Source organism: Pyrgilauda ruficollis, unplaced genomic scaffold (genome assembly GCF_017590135.1).
Source record: "Pyrgilauda ruficollis isolate IOZ18807 unplaced genomic scaffold, ASM1759013v1 scaffold61, whole genome shotgun sequence".
NCBI lineage: Eukaryota > Metazoa > Chordata > Aves > Passeriformes > Passeridae > Pyrgilauda > Pyrgilauda ruficollis.
In genome coordinates this window covers 438,250-462,633 of record NW_024527822.1, presented here as the reverse complement: position 1 = coordinate 462,633, position 24,384 = coordinate 438,250, and the positions used below count along the sequence as shown (strand labels likewise).

Sequence of the window (24,384 nt, the reverse complement as noted above, 5' to 3'; positions counted from 1 at the left end):
ACTGACTTTTTACCTGGACATTTAGTGACAGCACAAGGGGTAGCAGTTTTAAACTAAAAGAGGAGATGTTTAGGTTAGATATTAGAAATCAATTCTTTTTGCACATGATGGTGAGGCACAGGAACAGGCTGCCCAGAGAAGATGTGGATGCCCCATTTCTGGAAGTGTGTAAGCCCAGGTTGGAGCAACCTGGTGGCACCCCTGCTTATGGCAGGGGGGTTGGAACTAGAACATTTTTATGCTCCCTTCCAACTCAAATCATTCTGTGATTCTTTCAGTAACACAGGCACCTCTCAATAGTGCCAGAATTGGAGACCAGCAGATTACATCCAGATGCTTCAGAGGAGATTGCTTAGATTAAGACCTGAAGGAAAATATGGAATGCAATTCCCTGAACTTCATGGTAATTAATTTTACCTCTGGACATTTCTCTATGACTACACCTGTGTAACTCTTTGGGATTCTTGCCAATTTCTTGATCCACTTGCTGGCTTTGAATGCCACTAAAGTGTACAGTTTGTTGGTGCTTTGGGTACATTTAGTTGCTGTTTCAGACACTTCTGGTTGGGCATTTCACCCTGCATGAGGTCACCAAGGTGCTTGTGTTTGTGTGTCAACACAGAGACTCCTTGATATAAAATGACCTGTTCCAGGTGAAATGTGTGTGAAAGCTCAGCTGTTGGATCATGCCCCTCTCTCTGCTGTCTCTGCTCATGCTGGCTGCAGGCACATCAGGAAATTTAATTTGCTGAGCTCCCATCCAAAGAACAGCTGCTCATCTTGCTAAGTCTGCAAAAATCAGCATCGAACATGTCTGATGTGAGCACACCTGAGTAACTGCTTGTCTGGGACTCCAGCAGCATCCCCGGAACTGTGCCTGCCACGTTCACACCCCAAACCAGGAGAATGTATTCCAAGGAGGAGGAAGAGGGGATAATGTGAACAATCAAGACCCCAGGCTCAATGTTCACTCAGCAAGCCTAACTGCATCTGAACCACATTAAAACACACCTTGGTCTTACACACGTGCTGTGTCCTTACGTGCCCTTGCTGTGGGGAGCATAAGCAGAACTGGCTGTTCCTAATCCCTTTAGGAAGGGCAGTGCTTTTCCCAGCCCACTCTCTCATGCCTGTTGGTTATCCCTGGAGGATCCTGTTCTGGCTTGAATACCCTCTTTTCACCAGGTGTGCTTAGGGCTCAGCTTTATTGCAGCATCTTTGCAGAGTCTCACTGTTTGATACACCTGGACCTCAGATCCCCGCCTGGGCAGTGGGAGATACGGAGTGGCCAAATGCTGCAGCTGCTGAGATTTGGATGGTATTCAAATGCCTCCTGACTGTGCAGTGGTCATTTCAAACTGAGAAACATCTCCTCTTGCTGACCAGAAACTACTGTTACCCCTAGGGTTAGCAGGCTGCTTTTGGCTTCCTTTTACAGAGGTGTTTTGATTCCCTTTAGGTTTTCCAGAACAGGAGGAAAATAATCCTATATATATTGGTTTGGATGCCTGTTTTCAGCATTTCTAATCATACATTGTAGGACTTTTACACATCTGTGTCCCCAGGGTAATGAAACACAGAGCAGGTTGAGACCACCCTAATGTCAGTAGTGAAGGCACAGGAGGCTGCAGTCCTATTTCCCATGCTGCTCCCATGCACTTCTCTGTCTGAGCTAGGCAAGACATTTGGGAATAACTGGAAACAAAGGAAAAATACTTAAAACCATCCTGTTGGTGTGTTCTTAACCCAGGTCTCAGCCTGAACCATCGCAGTATCTTCAGTGATTCCCAAATGGATGCTTGAGACCTCTTCCGCTGCACTTTCAAAAGGTGAGGAGCTGAAGAAAATGCTTCAACTTCTTCTGGCAGGGATCAAATCAGTACAGGAACCACTTGGGCTGCTTCTGGGGGCCTGAAGCATCCCGTCCCTACCTCCCTCCAGCTTTCTACCAGCATCTTCTCTTCCCCTCCTCATCAGCCTTACATCAGTCCCAGCAGTGCTGCCCAGTTCTGCAGCTCCCACTGAAGGTGTGGCCACTACAGAAGCCTTTGTAGCTGACAGTGATCCCAGTGGGAAAAGGACTGGACAGGTCTTTGATTCCTTCCCTCCTGCTGGCAATGCCAGCAGGGCTCTGTGTGCCAACATGGTGTCACCTCAGCCTCAGTTTGAGCCATCCATTTGCTAACAAGGACTCCCAAAGATGCTGACCATGACCTTCCCTTTGCTCCATCTCCAGCTGTCCTCTTCCTTTCTGAAAGGACAGCATCTCAAAAAACACTTGTGAAATCTGGAGGACACAAAGCTTCAGAAAGTCCAGAGAGACACTGAGCATTGGGGAAGGGAAGGGGAAGAGAAGGGAAGGGAAGGGGAAGAGAAGGGAAGGGAAGGGAAGGGAAGGGAAGGGAAGGGAAGGGAAGGGAAGAGGAGAAGAGAAGAGAAGAGAAGAGAAGAGAAGAGAAGAGAAGAGAAGAGAAGAGAAGAGAAGAGAAGAGAAGAGAAGAGAAGAGAAGAGAAGAGAAGAGAAGAGAAGAGAAGAGAAGAGAAGAGAAGAGAAGAGAAGAGAAGAGAAGAGAAGAGAAGAGAAGAGAAGAGAAGAGAAGAGAAGAGAAGAGAAGAGAAGAGAAGAGAAGAAGACCCCCAAAAAAATCAAAACAAAAAAAAACCCAAAACAAACCACAAACAAAAAAACACCCCAAAACAAAGCAAAAAGAGGAAGTTTGAGTCTGCTAGATTTGAGAAGCTACTGCTGTCATAGAAAAACAAAGTAGCAAATACGCCTGATTTGGGGTGAGGTGAGCGCTGCAGGTACCAGCTCCAGAACGCCCGGAGCTGAGAGCTGCCGGGTCGGTGCCAGCTGGCAGAGCCATGCCCCAGGAACATCCCTGGCAGCTGCCAGGCAGAATCCAGCCTGTCCCACAAGCGTCCACCTTCACCCGGAGCCTTCGGGAAATGTAGGGAAGGGCAGGAGGTCACCCCAGCTTTGTCCGGCTGAAAGCACAGTCTGGATGGCCGAGGGAGGTGGAATTGTGTGCCTTGGCCACCTTGGCGCTGGGGCGGCTGCCAAGGTGAGGGTGCGGAGGGAGCCCTGCCCTGCCCTGGGGGCTGCTTTCCTAAACCAGCCGGGGCTCCCCAGATGGCGAGTGAGAGAAGCTTTCCCTTCACAGAGGGTGGAACCAGAGGGTTTTACCACCCCTTAGGAAAACCCCAACTTTGAGGAATCTCCTGGGCTTGTGCTCCCTAAGGGTGTGGGTAGGAGACACTGGGGCACCAGCCTGGCCCTTGCTCGGCACCCAGCCAGCTGTAGGAACTGTCCCCTCAGCATTCCCCTCGCTGAGAGGGGCTGTAGGTGCCTAAATGACAAGTGGCAGCCCCTCGGAGCCCCCCGTCCTGCGGGGCACAAGAGGGGGCTGAGGAAGAGGCAGCGGGCACGGCTCCGCTGAGGGACCCCGGCTGAGGGACCCCGGCTGAGGGACCCCGGCTGAGGGATGCGGGCCCTGCCGGGATTCCCCGCAGCACAGGAGGCCGCTCTGCGTGGAAAAGGGGCCGGTCCCGAGCCGGGGGGGAGGAGGAGGAGGAGGAGGCGAGGGTGGGTCGCTGTGTGTCCTGTCAGGCTCCCGCAGCCGGGCCAGGAGCCCCGGCGCTCCGCTGCACCATGCTTCTCTGGCTGTGCCTCTGCTGGGGCTTCTCCCCCTCGGCGGGACAGCCCGACTCGGAGCTGATGGCCAGGTACCTGGAGGAGCAGCTGCTGGCCGACTACAGCATCGTGGAGCAGGTAGGTTGTGAGGCGGAGGTCGGTCGGGAGCATCAGGTGGCCGCGGCTGGCTGGTCGCCTCCTCAGCAGCAGTATTGACAGGCGGGGCAGTGTGATAAAAATGCGTTTATTCCACCTGTCCGTGCGGCTGAGCTCCGTGGGAGGTGCCACAGGCAGCATGGGGTTGTGCTGGAGGTGCTGAGGCAGGAGATCGCCCTGCCGTGCTGGTGCTGCTGCCCCGGCATGGTTCGGTTCGGTTCGGTTCGGTTCCGTCTGCCAGCCATCCCCAGGCTGTGCTAACGAGGCTTTTCACAGGCACAGGGGAGCTAACGCCGTGTCCTGGCCACGCTCCAGTCTGAGTAATTCCGAGTATTTCAAGCTCGGGGGATAGTTTTTTCTGCCTATGGTCTTACTGTACTTGACTTTTAACTCGTGCTGGATGAAACAAAGCACATGAATTTCAGCTACTAAAAGGCTTCTTGACAATGAAAGGAAAAAAAATTCTGCAAGTGAGGGCTATTATGTTGTGTTATTGTGTGGCTTAGATTGTCTAAGGAAATGGGATTGAAAGAGCAATGAACTTTTTGCAAGAGTTTTGTGGTGGTTTGGGAGGCTGTGATCTATTTCAAGTGGAAAGTGTCCCTGCCTATGGCAGAGGGGTTGGAACTAGATGATCTTTAAGGTTCCTTCCAATCCAAACCACTTGGATTCTATGAAAGAGGGCTTCAGGTCTGTGCTCACATCTATCAGGTCCATAAGTTTCCATGTGTGACCTAAATCTGATCAGGTCTGAGAGGCTCTGTAGCACCTGAGGCACCCATGTGGGCCTGAAATACAATGAAGGAACTATGGAATACCTGTGCCTTGCTGGAGGTCAGGTGGGATAATCCAGTTTGGCTAAAATGTCAGTATTTGTCTGTATTTGCCATCTTCTGCCATGCAGCAGGTGGGAAGAGTGAGACTCTTCATGTGTATCTGTATCTATCCCTCCTAGAATAGAAAGAATCTCTCTCCAGAAGCAGCCACATCTTTCCAAAAACTTTGTTTTCAATCCTGATTGCTATGGATGCATATTCCTTTTGGGGGAATCCAGCCACAAACCAGCCCTGTTTTACAAACCCACCTGTCCAAGTGGGAGATAGTATCTCCACCACTGCCAGTGGAGTGGTATCTGGGATCACTCACCTGCTTTAGGGGGAAAATCAGTTGCAAAGCTCAAAGAACTGGCTCACAGTGCTGGAGTAACCTGGTTGATGTTGCTCGAGGGTGTTTTCACAGGAGCTGTGCTGCTGCCAGCCCAGTGGCAGCAGTCACTTCCACCAGAAAAGCAGTGATGTGCAAATAGGTGTGGTGACCTGGTGCCCTGGGACAGCCAGATCTGGAAGAGGACATCTGTGTGTCCTCAGTGAACACCTGAGCCAGGCTGAGAAGAGGCAGGTGCTCCCCTAGACTGAGACACTGCTCTAGAAACAAATCCACTGCACAGCTTATGTCCCATACACCATGCCGGGACTAACAGATGGCAGTAAGTTATGGGGCCACTACCAGCAATTATCTGGCTTTAATGAGGGTGTTGGAAAGCTTTAAAGCTGAAAGTTGATTGTAATTTGGAAATTGTTCCATTAGATGATGCCAGTGAAGCTGCCTGATTTGATCAGTCCGATGGATTGATAACAAACCCTGCAGCAGTGTTTTGGGAGTATCATGAAGTCCTAGAAAACAAGATACTGCTATCTGGTGGTCCTTAGCTCCTCACTGATGTCCACCAGGTATCCCCAGGACTTTAGAAGGTGGTTCTTGAAGTCACACTGAGCCTTCTTATGCAATTCAGCAAGCAAACAAGATGGGTTTTGGTGGGGAAAGATAAAAATAGGAACCAAGTTTCCAGTTTCACTGATTAGTCTTAAAAAAACCCTGTGACCAGAACAACAGGTGGATTTCTTCCAAAAGGTAAACCTTCAGTAAAAAAATACTGAGAGCTATTGATCTCTCATCCCTGCCTCTGCTCCAAGCAGGGCCAACTTCACAGACATTTGTCTGTCTTGTTTTGAAGAACCTGCAGTGATGGAGAATCTGCAGCCTCTCACAGCAGGCTCCTGAGGGGCTTTATTTGTCTGAGATAACAGACCCAGACAGAAAGTTTCTTCCAAAACTTAAGATGCAAACGACTCTCCTCTCCTCTCCTCTCCTCTCCTCTCCCTCTCCCTCGGGAGCTGTTTTCCCTTGGTTCTAGTTTCACAAGATGTTGGCCAAAATGATGCACAAGGAAATAGTAAAGATTCTCGTGGATAAAACTTTAATTTCCCCGTTGGGCATTCCTGAGCTTTTCAATGCACAATATAAACAGACATAAAATCATCTCCTTGGCAAAGGCTGCTGCTATTTCAGAGTAAATAAACTGAAAGGGCAAATCAGGTAAAAATGTATTGTTGCATTCTTCTTCTCTCTGGGGTTCCACTGACATTTTAAGCTGGCACTTGGCTTCCCTCATTGACAAAAGACTTGCTTTGGGGAGGGACTTGATTTGGAGATGTTGTTGAGCAACCATGTGAGAAGAAGTCAGAGGAGTTGATGACAAGGGTGAGACAGTGAGTACTTGCACAGTCACAGGTGAAGCACTTTGTTTCATAATAAGGTCTGTGGCTGAATTTAAATATCTTTATTCCTGTTTTGCACATAACCAATGCTTTTCTGTCACTGCACAATAAATACACAGTAGCTGTGGAGAGTATTTAGGCAACAGATCTGCTCTTGAGATAATATTCATACAGCTGTAGCTGTAGCATTCATTTAAACAAGTTATAGAACCATAGAATGACATAGAATGACAAGTTATAGAACCATAGAATGACTTGGGTTGGAGGGGACATTAAAGAGCATCCAGTCCCCAGCCCTGGCCATGAGCAGGGACATCTTCCACTAGACCAGGCTGCTCAAAACCCCATCCAGCCTGGCCTTCAGTACTTCCAGGGATTTCTTAGCATCCAGGGCCAGGGCTGAAGGCTGACCTTCCTGCCATCATACAGAGGGTCCCATTTGCCAAACACCCAGCACACACCTCCTTGCCTGAGACAGCCACATTCCACTGCAGAGCTTTGATCAGTAGGTCTGTTAATGCAGAAGAGACTCAGGTTTTAATTTTAACCAGAGGAACATTTGAACCTGGCCATGGGTGATCAGTCATACAGCCCTGTGTCTGGGATTAAACAAGTGACATCAAGTCTGCTGGAAGCTGAACAGAACCCACTCACTCCTTTAACTCTTTGCAGGTTGCTCGCCGTGTCCCAAGACAGGCCAAGTTCTTGCAGAGGCTGGTACGTATCACACCCTGTCTTTGTTTTACCTCATGGGAGCTGCACTTTCCCTGGATATGTGTGTGTGTGCGTCCCTGTGCCCAGGAATGAACAATTTGAGGTAGAGTGAAATGCTGGGTAAGGAAAAAAAAACAAAAAAGAAATCTTCCTTTTGATCAATGCAACAGGTACAGGTTCTTCTAATATTTCCCAATCCATCTCGTCAAGCCCAGATTTGGAGGAAGAACATCTAATGCTACCAACCTTAACAATGCAGTGAATATTAGCCTGATGAAATCTCACTGAGTTTGAAGAGGAAGGGAGCTTGCTTTGGAATTTAAAGATCTCTGTCGTTCTCTGACAACATCTGCTGGAGAAAGGAAGAAAACAAGACAGCCAATATCTCTTGTATTTGTGAGGTGCCCCATAGCAGGAAGGAATGATGAATCTGACTCCATGTTCTTAGAAGTCTAATTTATTATTTTATAATCTATATTATATTAAAGAATATTAAACTAAACTGTACTAAAGAATACAGAAAGGATACTTACAGAAGGCTAAAAGATAATAATGAAAAACTCATGACTCTTTCCAGAGCCTTGACACAGTTTGGCTGTAATTGGCCAGTAGGTCAAAAACAATTCACATGAAACCAACAAAACAATCACCTGTTGTATAAACAATCTCCAACCACATTCCAAAGTAGCAAAACACAGGAGAAGCAAATGAGATAATATTGTTTTCCTTTTTCTCTGAGGCTTCTCAGCTTCCCAGGAGAAGAATCCTGGGCAAGGGGATTTTTCCAGAAAATATGATGGTGACAAATATCCTTCTTCCAGCACAGAAAGCTAAAATTTAGATGTAGAGAGGCAGCCAGTAGAATTGCTGTTCATGGCCAGCAATTGTTTTCCTGGCTTTTCTGGGGGACTTCCCAGTTGAGAACTGGTGGAACTCATTTCACACACTGAGCAGCCATCGCCTTAACAGCTACCTTAACCCTTCATCTTTGACAAATTGGAATCTGCAGCCTAGAGAGAAACTCTCAGGCTTATTACCAGTTTATTACTTCTAATCTGAGAGACAGTCAATTTGTTTTGATAAAAGTAACTGATAAAAGCAAAAATACTGAATGGATTTCATATATTCAGCTCTTTTTCTGTTCTTCCAAATATTTCATGTAAATGAGCATAAAAAAATTGTTTGGTGAGAAAATCTCAGATGCCAGTTCATCATCATGACCAGGACACCTCCACAAAGCATCCAGCCAACATGCCTCATGGCAGTGTGCTAATCTGCTGCCTTGGCATTCCCTCACTTAATTTTTAATAGGGATGATAAGTCATGGTAATAATAACATTAAACAAATGGGTTTGTTTTTTTTTTTTTCCTTTGAGCTGCCTCTTATCTTCTGAAGGGTGTCTTGGTTTGAAAAGACAGGTGTCTGCTAAAGAAGCCTCTGGCAGATGGGAATAGAACACACACCCCTATTTCCCACCTAAGACAAGGCCTCAATAAAAAGTGCAGAAAGCAAACAGGCATTTGTGCAGCTGTAAGTCTGAGCACCAGGCACTGATGGATTGTGCAAGAGCTCCAGGGAATGCAGCACAGGAATGACAGAGTGGAACTCAGGCTGCCTGCCCAGCCTGACCGAGCAACCTGTTTGGAAATGGACTGTGCCCCCACCATTTATATTTTCTATATACAGGGAATAGCAGATCCCTTCCAGGGATGGGAAGGTGAACCAATTCTTTCATCCTCAGCTCTATGTGATGCCCTAATTCAGTGTTTGATTTTCCCAACTGCAACTCACATCCACCAGGAAGAGGGAGGGATGTTGAATATCTTTTTTTGTCGTGTTTTTTTGCCATTTGTCAGATTGTAAGGATATCAGAACTGGAGCTTGTTCAGTGGGATGGAGGTATTTTCCCCATCCCGGGAAGTGTCCCAGGCCAGATTGGACAAGGCTTGGAACAACCTGGTCTAGTGGAAGGTGTTCCTGCCCATGGCAAGGGTTGGAACTGGATGGGCTTTAAGGTCTCTTCCAACTCAGTCCATCCTGTGATTCTATAACAGAGATCAGCTGAAGCCAGCCAAGAGTAGATTTAGCAAAAAAACCCTAAGTGACTTTTTTTTTTTTTTTTTTTTTGCATATAAAATACCATTAAGCTGTGGAACTTGCAGCAGGATGTTGCGGATGCTAAGAGTTTACATGGATTCAAAAAGCAGCTGTGCAAAGTAATAGAAGTGAAATCCATAGAATCCAAATATATTACAAAAATACCACCCTTGACCCTGGAGTTCCCTCAGCCACAAATTACTGAAAACTGAGAGAATATTTCAGGGTAGTATCAGTGCAGGTTGGACTGATTTTACACTCTCCTCTAAGCATGTGCTGTTGGTCTCTGCCAGTGACAGGCTACAGGGTTAGAACTGCTTTTTTTCTCACCCAACACAACCATTCTCCTGTTGTTGTCATAACAAAGGCAAGTTCATGCTCTCTGCCACATTTGAAAGACTTCCTGAGCTCCTGTGAATCCGTCAGTGCATTCACACTGTCAGACAGGTCACTGCTGAGCCACTTGTATCTCAAGTGAAAGGCAAAGGGCTTGATCCTCTTTTGCTGATCATCTGTCAGCTACATATAAACACAGATATTTATGAACTGCACCACGTGGGGGTGAATGCAGAAGGGCTGACACCAAAGAATTTGCTGTAGTTTCTGATTCTTTCTATAACTTCTGTTATTAAATCCTCTGTGTGCCTTGCTATGTCACAGGCAATTAGTGGCATGGAAGACTGAATGAAGCATCAGCTCATTCTATCTGAAAACATTCCTACAACCCTGTTTCAATCAAAACTCCCCATCTTCTCCACCTTCAGGATAATGAGACTGGGAAGCCATGCCTATGTATCAGGGAAGGTCCTGAGAACAGCAGGATCTACTTCTAATTAACAGCAGTTAATTAAGCAGTGGTCTAAGGGTGGAACATTAGATTTGTGCAGGGGTGTCCTAGCCTAGATCCACAGATCCATTGCACTGATCTGCCTAAAATCAGTGAGGTGAATCCTACCCTGGAAGTTCTAATCTCTTGCCATTGTGCTCCATGTAAGGATCCTGGACACAGAGCACATTCCCCAATTACAGATATCTATCATGACCAGGTTCATCTGAGACACATTATCAGTCTTTCCAAGCCTTGCAAGTAGGCAGGCAGGGCTTTATGCCAAGTCTGTTGGTAGATCTGTGTTTCCAGTGGATCCTCATTCTCCCATTTGCCTAGAATTCACTAGCCCAGCAGCTTGGTTAGTTGGATGCTCAGTTAGTTCTGTTGCCATCAGCTACTGCAGAAATGTTCTTGTTTCATACTCAGACAAACACTTGCTCCCTTTCTTAAGCTGTTTGCCAAAATTATTTTTGTTCTGAAAGAAAGCCTGGGCATGCAGCTGAAGAGTCTGTTCTTGTCCTCACAACTCTTACGTGGCTGTGAGTTCTTACCAACCTCAATAGGAAGAGTCTCACTGTATTTGGCTTAGTGGGGTTGCTCTGTATTTACAGTGTATTTTACCCTTTATCTCCCTTCTGCTTTTGAGGGTTTGGTCTTTGATTGTGTAAGTCAATGTACAGATTTTTCTTTTTCAAGGGCTGCTTACAGTTAAGTATACTGAAGTATTCCAGGAAGAAAACATGTGAGCTCCATGGAGATGTTGCTGTCAAAAAACACATTAGTCTGGAGAAATGCTCCAACTCAGGACTTGTGCACGAAAACACATTCCCAAGAAGCAGAAATTGGCTTTCAGCTTCCATTGCTACATCATGTGTCATTCACTGCTGTCTCTGCTGCTTCTCTGCTGGAAGGAGTCCAGTGTGGGCTAAAAAGCTTAAAATATTTTGCTTGAGATGTCACAGTGTCAATGTTTTTTATTAAGTCTCTTCATCAGACTTCCAGGATGGATTCTCAGCAGAGGAGGACTCAGTTGACTCCATTGACAGAAGTTTCTCTGTTTACATTACTCAGGGATCTGACTGGATGAATTTGGAGGTGCTTCTTCATAAATGGTGATGTCAGTTTTTCAAGAAGTCTTCCATCTGCTCTTATGCACAGTGCACAGAGCAGGGTCTGTGACACAGTTCTGGACCCCATGGGGACATACTTTGGGCTTCTCTTCCCAGGTCACAAGGGAATAATCCTGATCCTCTCACACAGTCAGAGTTGAAGACTTCAGTTTAGGACACAGATGGATTCTGTCAGGGTGTTTTACAACTTATAAGCGCAGCTCTCAGACCTTTCCCAAGCACTGGACAATGTCTGTGGCCTCTGTGCATGAACAAAGGCACATTTCTGATTTACTGTTTGGAGGTCACTTGAAATTTTAAGGACAAGCCCAGCTTGCCTGTTGTTGTCAGGAGGTCTAATACCCATTGTGTGGGAGCTTCTAGTCCATATTAAATCTTAAACCCATTGAAACCCTGAAGGGGTGAGTTATCCAGCTGTCTGTTTAGGGGTGACCTTTTTGACTCCTGTAGGAAACCAGGCCTCGGATGTCTGAGTTCCACGTGAGATCCACGATCATCTCCCGGTATGCCTTCACCACGGTGTCCTGCACCATGGTGAACAGCGGCTCCGAGGCACGGGAAGCCGTGTTTGAGATGCAGATCCCAGCTGCAGCTTTCATCTCCAACTTTACCATGTAAGTAAGTAATGCACAGACCAAGTCTATGGACGCCACAATACTAAATGCAAATCCTCAGTGTAAACAGGGAGGGAAACTATTCTAAACTATTCAGTTTCCCCTCTGAGTGTCTTTTAACCACTTCCTTCTCCTCCTCTCTCTGATTTGAATGAGAAAACTCTCTTCAAGACCTTAAAGACCTTTCCAGAGAAAGTTTCAACAGCACTGGCAGATATGTTTATCTCACCTGACTGACTGTAATGCCTGAGAATCTTCTTGTTATTTCATGTTCTCCACATTGGAGCAGAAGTCAGCTCCAGGCAGCAGATAGGTTCAGTGGCTGCTGGAGGTGTGAGAGAGAAACCTCATAGTGAAATGACCAATAAATTAAACTCTTGATCTCAAATGTATTTGGTTTGATCATGCTCAGATCCTCTCTACAGATAGATACTGGGGCCACAGCTTCAGACTTGACTGAAGGGGATAGGGGACCCACTCTTTAAGAAACACCTCCATTTAGGGTGAATGGGAAGAATAGGAGACTTTTGCCTTTGTACTGGGCTGGTATTTCCAGCCAGGGAACTTCTGAATTGGCTTCTGTCCCAGAGACTTGGGTGGACTCAGGAGAGTGACACCAGCAGCACTCTGAGGTTCTTCTCATATCAAAGTCTGTGAATGCACCTGCAGCAAATGTACACCTGTCACTGTACTTGGGTGCAGAGTGACCATGCTGACACCTCTGATCTCTCCAGGAGCATTGGCAACAAGACTTATTATGGAGAGGTCACGGGGAAGGAAAAGAAAAATAGCACTGATGACAAAGAAAGGCACAAGAAACCTCCAAGCCCCACAGAAGGAAGGTGAGTGTTGTGCTGGGTTCTGCGAAGTGATGCCCTCTTCTGCCATCTTTATCTTGGCTGCCTTGGCATGCCCATCCATGGATTTATAGGAAGGAGCAGCTAAACGGAATGTTATCTGCACTGCCTGGTGTCATTCCTATACTCCAAGCCATGAAAAATTGTATGTGGCCTTTTCTAATCCTGTCACACAACAAACTCCAAGATGCTCCAGAATATACAACTGGGGGATAGAATTATTGTTACTTCCTGAATAACAGAGAGGAAAATAAGGGTGCTGTCATGGGCAGAGTCATCCACTTCACTCAAGAGGGAAGCAAGAATATGCTTTATTTATTTAAAGCAGTAAAGCAACAAAGTTCAATGGTAAAATGCAACAGGTGTTCAACAAGATTTGGTGGGAAGATTCAATTGATTATTTACAAAGAACAGGATCAGGCAAAACTACTGGGGGGAGGGGGAGGAGGCAACATGTGATGTGTATGGGATGTGAAGCTCTCTTTGGATTTTCCTTCCAGGGAGAATGGCTATGAGACTTTCAAGGCCTCTGTCTTCATTCCTCGCAAGATGCAGGCCAGGTTCATATTGCATTACGAAGAACTCCTGCAGAGGAGACTGGGGAAATACGAGTACACCGTCAGCATCCGGCCCCAGCAGCTGGTGGGGCGGCTCCGGGTGGAGGTGAACATCCTGGAGAACTCAGGGATAGTGTCCCTGGAGGTGCCTCCCCTTCGGAACAGCAGGCAGAAAGGCAATGGGAAAGCTGAAGGTAAGTGTGGAAGCTCAGGGCGCCAGGAATATTTCTCTGTCTGCTCTGGGGTGCCCTGACCCCCAGGGGAACCCCAACTTTGACCCTCATTCATGCAGAAAGCTTCCTAGACTTCAAGATAGACTAGAATCCACAAAAAACTGGGACCCCCACAGGTGAGGAGAGATTTTATGACCCGTGATTGTCATGGTTATTTGTGGGGTCTGGCAGCACTGGATCTGTTTTCTCTGGATGACTGTGTCTGTGTGGTATCTGTGCCTCAGTCTGTGAGTACTTTGAAGCTTAATGAATATAGGGCTGATCCCATTCATCTCAAAAGAGCTTTTTTCTTTGCTATTGTCTTTAAGAGCTTTGAACTGGGCCTTCAGGCCTTGTGCTCAGCACTGGAGCAGGCTCTTCCCTGGCCTCTGCATCTCCTGGGAACTGTTTATTTTAAGTGAATTGTTTTTTCCATCCATCCATGCCAAGCAAGATAGGAAATCCTGCACTTCAGAACATGGGAAATTCCAAGAGGAAAATCCATATTTTGCCAAAGCACTAATTGCTATCTGAGCATCAGCTCTTACCCCAACCATCTTTGCTCACGGTTCAGACAGTGTAAACATAACTCTTTCTGGCATAAACCAACAGCTCAGGATACTGTGGTTGCTGCATGTTGTCAAAAAGCACCAAAAAGAAGGATGGAAGGAGGATGCAGAGTCTTTTGGGAATTGACCCTCAGTCAGTCCAAGTAACACAGTGCCAGCAAAATCAGTGGAGCTGCACATATCTGCCACTGAAAGATCCTAATGCATGTGAACCGGAGTTAAACTGATTGCTCAGTGGGATCCTCCTGATTTCATCCAGATCACATGAAATCAAGACTCTCAGTGACTTGGGCTATCTTCAGGTCAAGCCTCATTAGCCTCTGTGTCATACATCCACGTGCCAAGTGATAAATGTGCTCTGCTCCTCATCAGGAGGGGCAGGAAGCCTTTTTCACCTATCAGGGAAAAGCACAGTGCATTGTTGGCATGTGGTTTCCTGCAAGACATCTGGCATTGATCAAGGGTAGAGACAGACTGAGCAGAGCAGACACGCTGTTGGTCCAGCACAGGATGGAAATTCCTACATGTAAATGACATAACAGGGAAAACTCATGTAACTCACTATCCAAATGGCAATCTGGGAGCACTGACATTCTTGGCATCATGCTTCAGATTTCAAAGAGCTCATATAAAAATGGGCCTGAGCTGTTGGATTCTGTAATCCTCCCCAGCCAGTAAAATGTGTATAAAATAGGTGTTCCATTGCAGGACGGGTAATGCAACTGAAGCTCAGATTCCCTGTGCTTTATCTGTGTTCAGAATTCAATTTCAGACTCTTTCTGTCTGGAATCATCTCATGTGGCTGTCCACTATATTTTAGCTGACACTCATCTCTCAAGATGGATCCAAAAACGAGCCATCAGAACCATCAGAGCCATTAGCTGCTCCCTTCTTGCTCATATGACACCCAAAAACTGTGGGATCTGCACATCCAGTGAGACCTCCAGGGAAGGATATGAGGTTTTAGGTGAAAGACTGGTGAATTGTGAATCTCACATTTAAAGAGGGGCTGCTTGGCAGACAGTCTGTATATTGGGTGTAAACCAGAAAAAAGTGTCTCCTCTCTCTTGGATTCCCACGGCTTAAAACTCTTCAGTACCACTTGGTTGGACATTGGAACATTGGAAAATGGTACTGCCTGACTGGTTTGAGGTTGAATATGTCATTAAAGCTCTCTTCCTCTGTTTCCTATGTCTAAACTATCTCACAGTAAATAATAAAATACGAGATTTTGATAAGTATTAATAAATTACCTTGAGAGTAGTGGAGGAAAAATGTGTTGTGCCCTCAGGTTGTTACAACCCAAAAGGTGAGGGCAACCCAAGTTCTTGAAACTACACTGATTCATCAGTGTTTGTAAATACACACATTTAGGTTTATTTTACAACAATCTGGTTGCACAGAAAAACAGATATGTTTTGCTTCTTATTATCTACAGTAATATGACAATATAAAACCATAAACTTATCACTTAAGAAAATGTATAAGAGTAGAAAGATCTCACCACCTGAAAGACTTGTGATGAGACTTGGTTGTTGCAATTTCAATGTCCATTGGTCAAAGTGGTGATCACTGGCTAGACCCATCATGTGGTGAGGAAAATCCTGAGGAAACCCACAGAATGGGCAATCTATTGGGTTCACATTCTCTCAGGTTCATGGGAATGCCCAGGTACCTGCCCAGGGGTGGGGAGCTTGTAATGGTTGTTGGAATGCTGTGGCTCAAGGACACCTGAGTGATGGAATGTTGTGGATCATGGGACACCTGGGGAGTCTTTTACACCTTCTCAGATGACACAGCTGCCTGATAAATTAGCACTGTTGTCAATTATGTCCCACCAGCAGAGTGAACAGCTTCAGGGTCTGTGTGAATGTCTCAGCACTGCCTTGGGCAGGAGAATTGTTCACTCACAGCTGAGTTCACTCGATAAGGACAAAGTTCCCACCTCCCAGGTTTCACCTCTTTCCGTATCTGGTCCAACACCAGCTGCAGCCTGAGCTGGGCTGTGCTTGCCCCTGGCACCTGGGTGGGTGCTTTGCCCATGGCAGCTTCCCCTGAGTGTCTGAGCCACCAGCATCCCAGTGTCTCTTCCAGTCTGACTTGTGGATGTGTCCTTTTCTTGTCTCTCAGAAAGTCCTGTGTCCATCCTCTCTGAAAGGGGAACAGAGACAATGTGATGACAGATTTTTCTAGGATATTTCCTTCTGCAGTAACTCCTGTGCACATGGCTCCCTCTGGGAGTTGTATTTTTCCCAAAGGAAGGCATTAGGCATGTGAGTTTTGGAAAATGATCTTTTGGCATGTGCAGGTGTTGTCTTCTGTCACATATTCACCCCAGGACAGGAGCCATTGAGGCCAATGGTCCTGACCTTCTCTGGCAACCTCAGAATGGAGCCACTTTCTGAATGATGTCCTGGATGTTGCCCTGATTTTGTTCCTCCAGTGTAGCTGTGTGAGAACAAGCCATGGGCTTGGGCAGGAGAGACAAGGCTGCTCGAGGATGAGTGTTTCTTTCTGAAGTCAAAGGTCTCAGAAAGCTTTTTATTTCTTAGAACAGCTGTCTGGAAGTTTCCACATGTTAGCAGAGGACAAACTTTGCATTTGAGCTCTAATCCTGAATCTGCCAGACTCCAGAATAATTTAGGTTTAACTGTTCCTCTTGTGAGGATGACAGTTTCATCTGGAAAATGCTTTTTCCTGCTCTGTTTACTTGTTCAGCTGAATTTAGTGGAAAGTTTGTCTGAAGGCTCTAATAAATCCCTCGGTGTGAGCACAAACCAGCCCAAGCATTTGGAGCTCATCCATGCTCTGGGCTCTGAAATATCTCATAGATTTTTCTCTCTCTGCCACTTGTTTAAAAAGAACAAGGCCAATAAACAGAGGAGAGTAATTGTGATCCAGATATCAAGTGCTGCCTAAAAAAGAAACCTGGAGGAAGACATAGGAACTGTGTTCAAGAATATAAAAGGCTGCTGCTAGGAGGAAAAGGATACTGTGGCTTCTGTGTCAATAACCAAAACAACAAGAAGTCATGGGTTTATAATGCACACGGAAAAATGTAAATTGGACATTGAAAATGTTCAACAGTGAAAAAAATGAAGCTCTGAAAAGGACTGGCAAGTGCAGCCACTGAGTTTCCATTACTGGAGGTCTGGAGTGTTTCCTGATTGTATCAAAAAACTAAGTAGGGAGGGATTCAGTCTGGGAACGTGGGATGAATTAGATAAGTTACCTTCCAGGCCTGATTTTTGTTATTCCAGAAAAAAAAAAGTTTTCTTGGACCTTTTCTATGAGACCATTTTTTGGTTTTTAATTTCTGTCCCAGGAATGGAGATGAGTGGCTATGAAGAGAATGGGAGAGATTCCTCAGCAATTTTTGTCACTTAAAATAGCTGTGTGAGACAACCTTGGAAATTTCCTCTCCAGAGATCCCTAAAGCACTGTCTATGTCAGAAAGGATGACATTTATCACCTCCAGAGAGTGTTCTGAGGAGCAATAGAGGGAGGCAGTGTGATCCACCTAGATTCCACATTGCTTTAAAAAATGGGTTACGTGTGATTATGCTCATTTAACAAGTGGGGAAACTGAGGCAGGGAGTTGCTGCCTAAATCAGCTGATTTCCAGTGGTCCAGAGAAATTTTAAGACTGGAGCTTGTGCTGTTGTGGCATGGCATCACCCATCACTGTATTTGTGGCAGAGAAACATGGAAGTGCTGCCCAAAGGCCACGGACAGGGATGTGCAGGAGGACTAAGGAGGGAGCTTCTGACTGATTCTCACTGACCCTGGTGTGATATGACCAGGCAGCCTAACCCACAGCAGGCTTTCCTTTCAGCAGTTGAGGAGAATTAATGTGAAACCCCCAGATCAGAAATTATAAATGAACTTTAAAGCCATTTCTATGTATTTTAGGCTTTTCCCACACTGGCAGTTAAATGGGATTTCTGGAAGCAATAGAAGACAGATGGAAAATTCAAGAAGGCAGATACAAGCAAATCTGATGCATTTTGTATTAAAAACATATTGTTTCTGCCAATTCCTCAGACCAAAGGGCAGCTATAAAAATAAAAAACAGATCAAGAATGAGGTAAAATCTTATTGTGATGTTGATTTATAACTTTTTTTTGCCTGGAGAAATCTGAACTGTACATGGATTTTAGAAAAAATGTCAAAGCTCTGGGTAGTCATTTTATAAGCCCTCTCTAAGATACAAAACTAGTGTCCTTATGTGATTTCAGTGTATTAGCTGGGACCTCCCTCTCTGTTTCCATCAGGATGAGTGGACAGGAGCTCTCACAGAGAAGCTGTGATGCAGTCAGTTCTTGATTTTACTGAAATTGAGTGATCTCTATCATTCAGTCTCCTTGGGCAAGGCTTTTGCTGAGGAGTTTGTTTCACAATCCTCTAACTATAATTTGCTTGTGTAAAATTGGGCCTGTGATAAAAACTTTCCCTATGTCAGTAGAACAGTCTTGTGCCCTGTCTTTTCAAATGCACTCACAGGACAGCTGTGAAAGCAAAGCAAAATCATCCTGGAGTAACATTCTGAAGTGCTAGTGATTTATGAATCCTACTCTCATTCCTTTGCCTAGAGGAACCTAGATTGTACATGGCACTTCAGAGTAAAAGTTTCAGATTTGGCTAATCATTTCATAAACCCACAAGGACCCTAATCCTGGCATTTCTGTGGACTTCCACCTGGGGGATGTCAAGTAAGTTAGGTAACCACCCCATGCCTCCGTTTTCCTGCTTGTTAAATAGACATAATCCCATATTTCTGGTTTTGTAAATCACTGTGGGGTCGGGATGTGAGGTTGCATTCATTGCTGCTCACAGATGTCACATTGACTTTCCCTAATGCTGCTCAAAGCTCTTTACAAAGGTGAAGTGCCACTGCCCATTACATTTTGAGTTTTGGGACCCCCTGGAATGGAGCTTTCCCAGCCTACCTGCTCCTTGTCATTTGGATCACTATAGTTAATTTATTGTTAATTAAAATTACCCTAAAGCAGATGTCTGTCTGGACAGATGTATAATACCCTAATCTCTGACACTTTCGACCTGATCTCCACTTGCATAGTAGAATCTAGAAAATAAACTTATATGTAGTTATTTGCATTGTGTACACCAAAACTGAAACTGAACTTCTCCCATCCCTAACTTCCATTCACCACAGATTTTTTAGGCATTTTTGGAAAAGATTTGAGATTTCCCCTCACAGTGTAATTAAGCAGCTGATTTCTACTAATTCTACCCAGCCCAGGAGCAGACATAACAGAACTTCTGTGCCTCAGAGGAGTGTTAGAATAATCACTGTGAGAGCTAAAGCGCCCAAGAACACCTTCAGTTGGCAATATATATTTTTGTGTTTTCAAAAGTCAGTTAGGAAAAGGGTGAAAGCCCTCAAAATCTGGAGAAGTTCAGGGGCCAAATCCATCTCATGTAAGGGTCCCAATGGAGTTGAGAGGGAAACAGCTGGCAAACCAAAAGAGGGTAAGGTGGGATTTTGTTTATATAGAGAGGAAACAGGGCGCTTCCACATCCTTCAACTTTTAGAGAATGAGCACAGATAACAATACAAGGAGAGTTTCCTGCAGGGTAAATAGATCTAAATAATTCTCTTTATCTGAGGTGTCCTCTGCCAGGCACATCCCTCTTTTGATTCAGGAAGGTTTTTCAGAGTCTAGGATGAGTTACATCTTTGTTAAATCTGCAATTTGTGTGACCGCACTGGCAGTGTTGGATTTTGTCTGAATTAGACTGAAATTGTGGTGACTATAATGGTAACTTTTGCTGAACATAAAGGCAGCTAAGGGGACTTGTTAAAATGTAGACATTACACATAAGACACTTGTCAGATCAAGGGATTAGTCACTCAGATCAATCCCACCTCACATGCCTGCAGCATGTCTGAACATGCCATCTCAAGAATTCCTTATAATCAATAAGGAAAAATCTACAGTGTGATTCATCTAATCCTGCAAGAAATGTTCAAACAGGTCAGATGAACCATACCTGCATAGACTGTCAGGATCTCAGGTGTAGAATCTGCATCCTGGATGTCTAGAGCTGCCTGGAATGAACAGCATGTGTATGTCTGAGGTTGTGTGTTTGGCCAAACAGGACTGAATACAGGAATTTTCTACAAACATTTATATCCCTGAGAGCACTGCAAGATGGGTTTCAGTTTAAAGTTTGAGGAGATGGGTTAATGATTTTTTTTTTATCTCTCTTTTTTTATCATTGGAGAGCTGAATCTTCAAGCCCAGTAAGTCACTCTGCTGGCTGACTTGGTTCCATGGCAACACCACCTGTGCTGTGCTTTGTCATCTGTAAGGCAGTGGGAAAAACCTGTGCTATTGTGGTTTTATCCCAACAGGTGATGTGTCTCCTCCTCCCTCTACTGTGATTGGACACACCAAAACCTTAGCTAAGGTTACATTCAACCCCAGTGTTGTTGAGCAAACCAGGATCGCCCGAAATGGAATTTTGGGAGACTTCATAATTAGATATGATGTCAGCAGGGAGCTGAGTGTTGGGGATGTTCAGGTACTGTACACATGATTCATCTTTTCTGTTTTATTAACTGTACCGGAGATGGTTTAATTGTTTTGCCTGCTCCAAATTCCTAGAAATGCTTTCCAAGTGAAGGCTACTCCTCCATCTTGAAAGAACTGTCCAAAACAAAACCAGTCAATTAGCAGCCACAAGATGGACTTAAACCTCAACTTCACTGAGCTCCTTTTTGTGTCTGCTTTTCAGTTTCTCAATATACTGGCTGTACATATCAGGATACAAGGCCAGTTTTTCAAGGGAATGTTGTGGTTCTGATCTGTGGCACATGTGTTACATCCTTGCTGCATTTGGAAGGAATCCCTGATGTTAATGGTAGAAGGAGATGTGGAGAGCTCCAGTTGGCTCATCCAGTCTGGATAAACTGATTTAAGGGGGGATCCCAAGGGTATCTGGGAACTGAATTAAGAGGGATTCCAAGGAGCATTCATACCCTCCAGTGTAGACACAGCCACAAAAGCACCCAAATATCCAAATATCCCATAATGACTTGTGTAGAACATTGCACCACGATCTGCCTTTGATTCCTGACTCCTTTTCTCTTCCACAGATCCTCAATGGATATTTTGTGCACTACTTTGCCCCCACAGACCTTCCTCCCCTGCCAAAGAACGTGGTGTTCGTGCTGGACAGCAGCGCTTCCATGGTGGGCACCAAGCTGAAGCAGGTGAGCTCCTCCAGCCTGTTCTGGGCTGCTCAGCTCTGGGGTGGCAAAGCTTGGTTCAAATTTGTCTCACCATTTCTCTCCTGCAAAATGTTTGCTGTGTCTGAGGTGAGAGGTGGCTCTTCAGACACCTCGAGGTGAGGTGATCTACCTGCAATGAGAAATGATCGTGTTAGTGGGAATGGGGTGGGAACAAGGAATGTAGAAGAATTCATCACTCTGTAAAGGTCAATGCTGCCAAAACTGAGCATAGGATTGTCCAGGTGGTTCTGTTCTGAGCAGTTCGAGGAGAGGCAGATCAGGCAGAATTCCCAGCAAAGTGCATTCAGCACTCTTGTATCCAGTCTAACAGCACAGAGAAGACACTGCTGCCTTTAAATTAGCTTGGCAAAACACTTGGTGAAGGATAACTCAAGACGTTCTGCTGAAAGAAAAGTCATTTTGTCCTTTTTGGGAATCTGAGTCTTTCAGAACAAATCTCAGATATTTTTCCAGGACACAGACCTTAATGTGAGCCACCATACCAAGCTGAAGGGCACATCAAATATAAATGGAATATGGATTCTCTGGATCCAAATTATCTTCCCTAGTAACTGGGGAAGAAGATGACTCATCAAGAGAGTTGTTAACAAGCAGTCCTAGTCCTGTCCTGAATGAGGTCTCGAATCAAGATGCCTCTGAATCTGCAAAAAAGCCCCTTGAACAGAGCCTGGCTCTTGGCTTTCTGCTATCCTCCTGCTGAAAAACAACAACCCTGCCTCTCAGAATAAACAGTTCTGGCACAAATGCCCCCAGCCCTGCAGGCTGGAAGCAGACAGCCAGTGACCAAGTGCTGAACCAGGGAGATTAAAACTCCAAAGGGCTTTGGTGCTTTTGTGAGCTGCACAAGTAACCAGCAGATTAACCTTGCACTATGAAAGCTTTTATTCTCCTCCCGAGTATCAGACTTTCTTTTCATTACACCTACTAAAAACAACACAGCCATTAACCCCTAAAGGTTTAATTCATAGCCTGGGAAGTTTGTGCTGCTAAACATGGATCTCAGGCAAATTAGCTACAGAGAGGTTCCTCTTGAGGCTGAAGTGAGAAGAGTGTCTATCCAGAACCTTCGTTGAGGCTGTACCCAGCTGTTGGAGTCCTAGATGCTGAGAATTTTAAACTTTCTGTGCTGAAAGGCACAGACTCACAAGACAGCACTACATTTAACCTGAGAGAAAACTTCCGTAATTGATTAATAGCACTAAAATGACTAGTATGTAGTTAGTTGGAAGCGTATATCACAGGGTAGAAAACTTAAAGTTTAGAGTTTTAGAATCTAGTAATAAATATAAAACAAGATGAAAGTTTAGAGCAGAGGCAAATTATTCTTCTTCAACTTCTTCTTCTTCCTTCTTCATGAGTTTAAGTAGTATTTTGTAATTAAGCAGAAAAGTCCGCATTAACGAGCTTCAGAGAATCAGTTATTAAATTTTAAAAAAATTAATCTAAGTATAATTTCTTAATTAGATAGTTTAGTCTTAAAAGACCTTGTAACAAGAGATAGTTAGCCATTTTGTGCCTTACTAATATAAAGACTACAAAATTCTTAATTGTGAAGCTATTATACTAATAAAAAATAATAAACACCTAAGTCTGAACATGAAATACTATCTCAAGTACTTTCAATCCCAACCTCAACAAAAATAAAAAACACAAACAAAAAATCCACACACAAGTTTTTGTGTGTTATCTCAGTATATTCTTTTTATGGAGAACCACTGGTACATTATGGAGGAGTGCTATGGGATGGAAGCACTTATCTTCCTTTGATTCCAGCTGCTCCAAAAAATAGAACTTTATGGACTTATTATCAAAATCATAAAACCTGCCACACAGATTAATCAAGAAAAGACCAAAATCTAGCACTGGCTGAAAAATAAACCTCTCTTGGTTCTCTAGGAAAGCGTGATCAGTTACAGCCATGTCTGCTCAGTGTCCTTTTTACCAGTTGTTGATGTCATTGAGATGCTTATTAAATTGCAAACGGATTCCCTGGTGGCAGGATACATCTGAGCAGAGGAAATGTCTCCTTTTTGTCTTTTCTCTTGGACTCTCACAGCTGTGATGATCTGTGGTGCTGTTTAGAGCGCTTGGGAATCCCATGGGAATGTCTTTCCTCATTTCTCTCCACTGAGTCATGTGCAAGGTCAGCTAAAAATACAGTTAGCAATTGTAAAGAGTGCTCCTGTGGATCAGCTGCAGTGACTGTGGCAAAGGGCAGTTTTTAGGATTGTGTAAGCAAGGATGGGAAACATCAGCTGTGCACCTTTTTCTGTGGCAACTGGAGGAGATTTTGGACTCTTCAGTCACCTGCCTTCACAAAGTAAATGGCAAAGTGACTCAAGTGGGGCCAGGATTTCATGCATCCTGCAGTTCCTACAACCCAGCTGTGTCATTTATCTTTTCCTCTCCCAAGGTTTTCCTTTTCCAACATGATTTTTTATCCGTTGGTGCCATCCCTTTTTTCCTAAGGTATCTCTGTCTTCGAAGCAACAAATGTCCAGTTGCAAGCACATAGAATGAGACTGGTTGATCAGTTTCAGTCAGATCCTTGGAGGTGTTCAAAAAGCATGTGGATGTGGCACTTGAGACATAGTTTAGTGGTGAGCATAGTGGTGCTGTGTTAATAATTGGGCTTGATGATTTTAGAGGTCTTTTCCAGCTTTAACTGCTCTTTGGTTCTGTGATCAGGACCCTTGAAACATTCCCCTCGCATCACTAAGAGATGTATTAGCTTTGAGAGGAAGATGTTTCTCCTCAGTTTTCACAGCCTCTGAGCTCTGGTGGTGTCCAGCAGACTCAGATGTGTTGCAGCAGTCAAACTCCTCCGAGGTTCTGAGCCTTTGCTACGGTCTCCTTTCAGCACTGGCAGGGAGATGAAGTTTGTGAATAGAAAATTCTTGAGCATGATGAGGAAAAAATATTCATGTGCTCAAGGCTTTGCACATCATTACTGCTGTCCCACTGGCAAGGAAAATCCCCATGAACTTTGTTCCTTCGTGTGCAAAGAGACAGCAAGTTCTGTGTGGAATAGTTGCTTTTAACAGCCAGGAGAGCCTGGGGAAGAGGTTATATCTGCAGGGTTTACTGGGAAGCAAAATTATTTGCCCTTTGAGCAGTCTGCCCTGCTGATTTTATGGTACCTTTGGCTAGGTAGAAGGGGATATAGCAGCTTTACAT

The 24,384-nt window shown here is 44.9% G+C and overlaps 1 protein-coding gene across 1 annotated transcript in view; it reads left to right on the top strand.

Moving 5' to 3' along the window:
- Window positions 1–3,641: 3,641 nt before the first annotated feature.
- ITIH5 (inter-alpha-trypsin inhibitor heavy chain 5) overlaps window positions 3,642–24,384 on the top strand; it is a 44,963-nt gene continuing 24,220 nt past the window's right edge. The window contains exons 1-7 of the mRNA XM_041483801.1: window positions 3,642–3,772; window positions 7,021–7,065; window positions 11,570–11,733; window positions 12,468–12,575; window positions 13,091–13,341; window positions 20,308–20,477; window positions 21,052–21,168. Coding sequence (XP_041339735.1) covers window positions 3,653–3,772; window positions 7,021–7,065; window positions 11,570–11,733; window positions 12,468–12,575; window positions 13,091–13,341; window positions 20,308–20,477; window positions 21,052–21,168 — 975 coding nt within the window. The 5' untranslated portion in view covers window positions 3,642–3,652. The remainder of the gene's footprint in view (window positions 3,773–7,020; window positions 7,066–11,569; window positions 11,734–12,467; window positions 12,576–13,090; window positions 13,342–20,307; window positions 20,478–21,051; window positions 21,169–24,384) is intronic.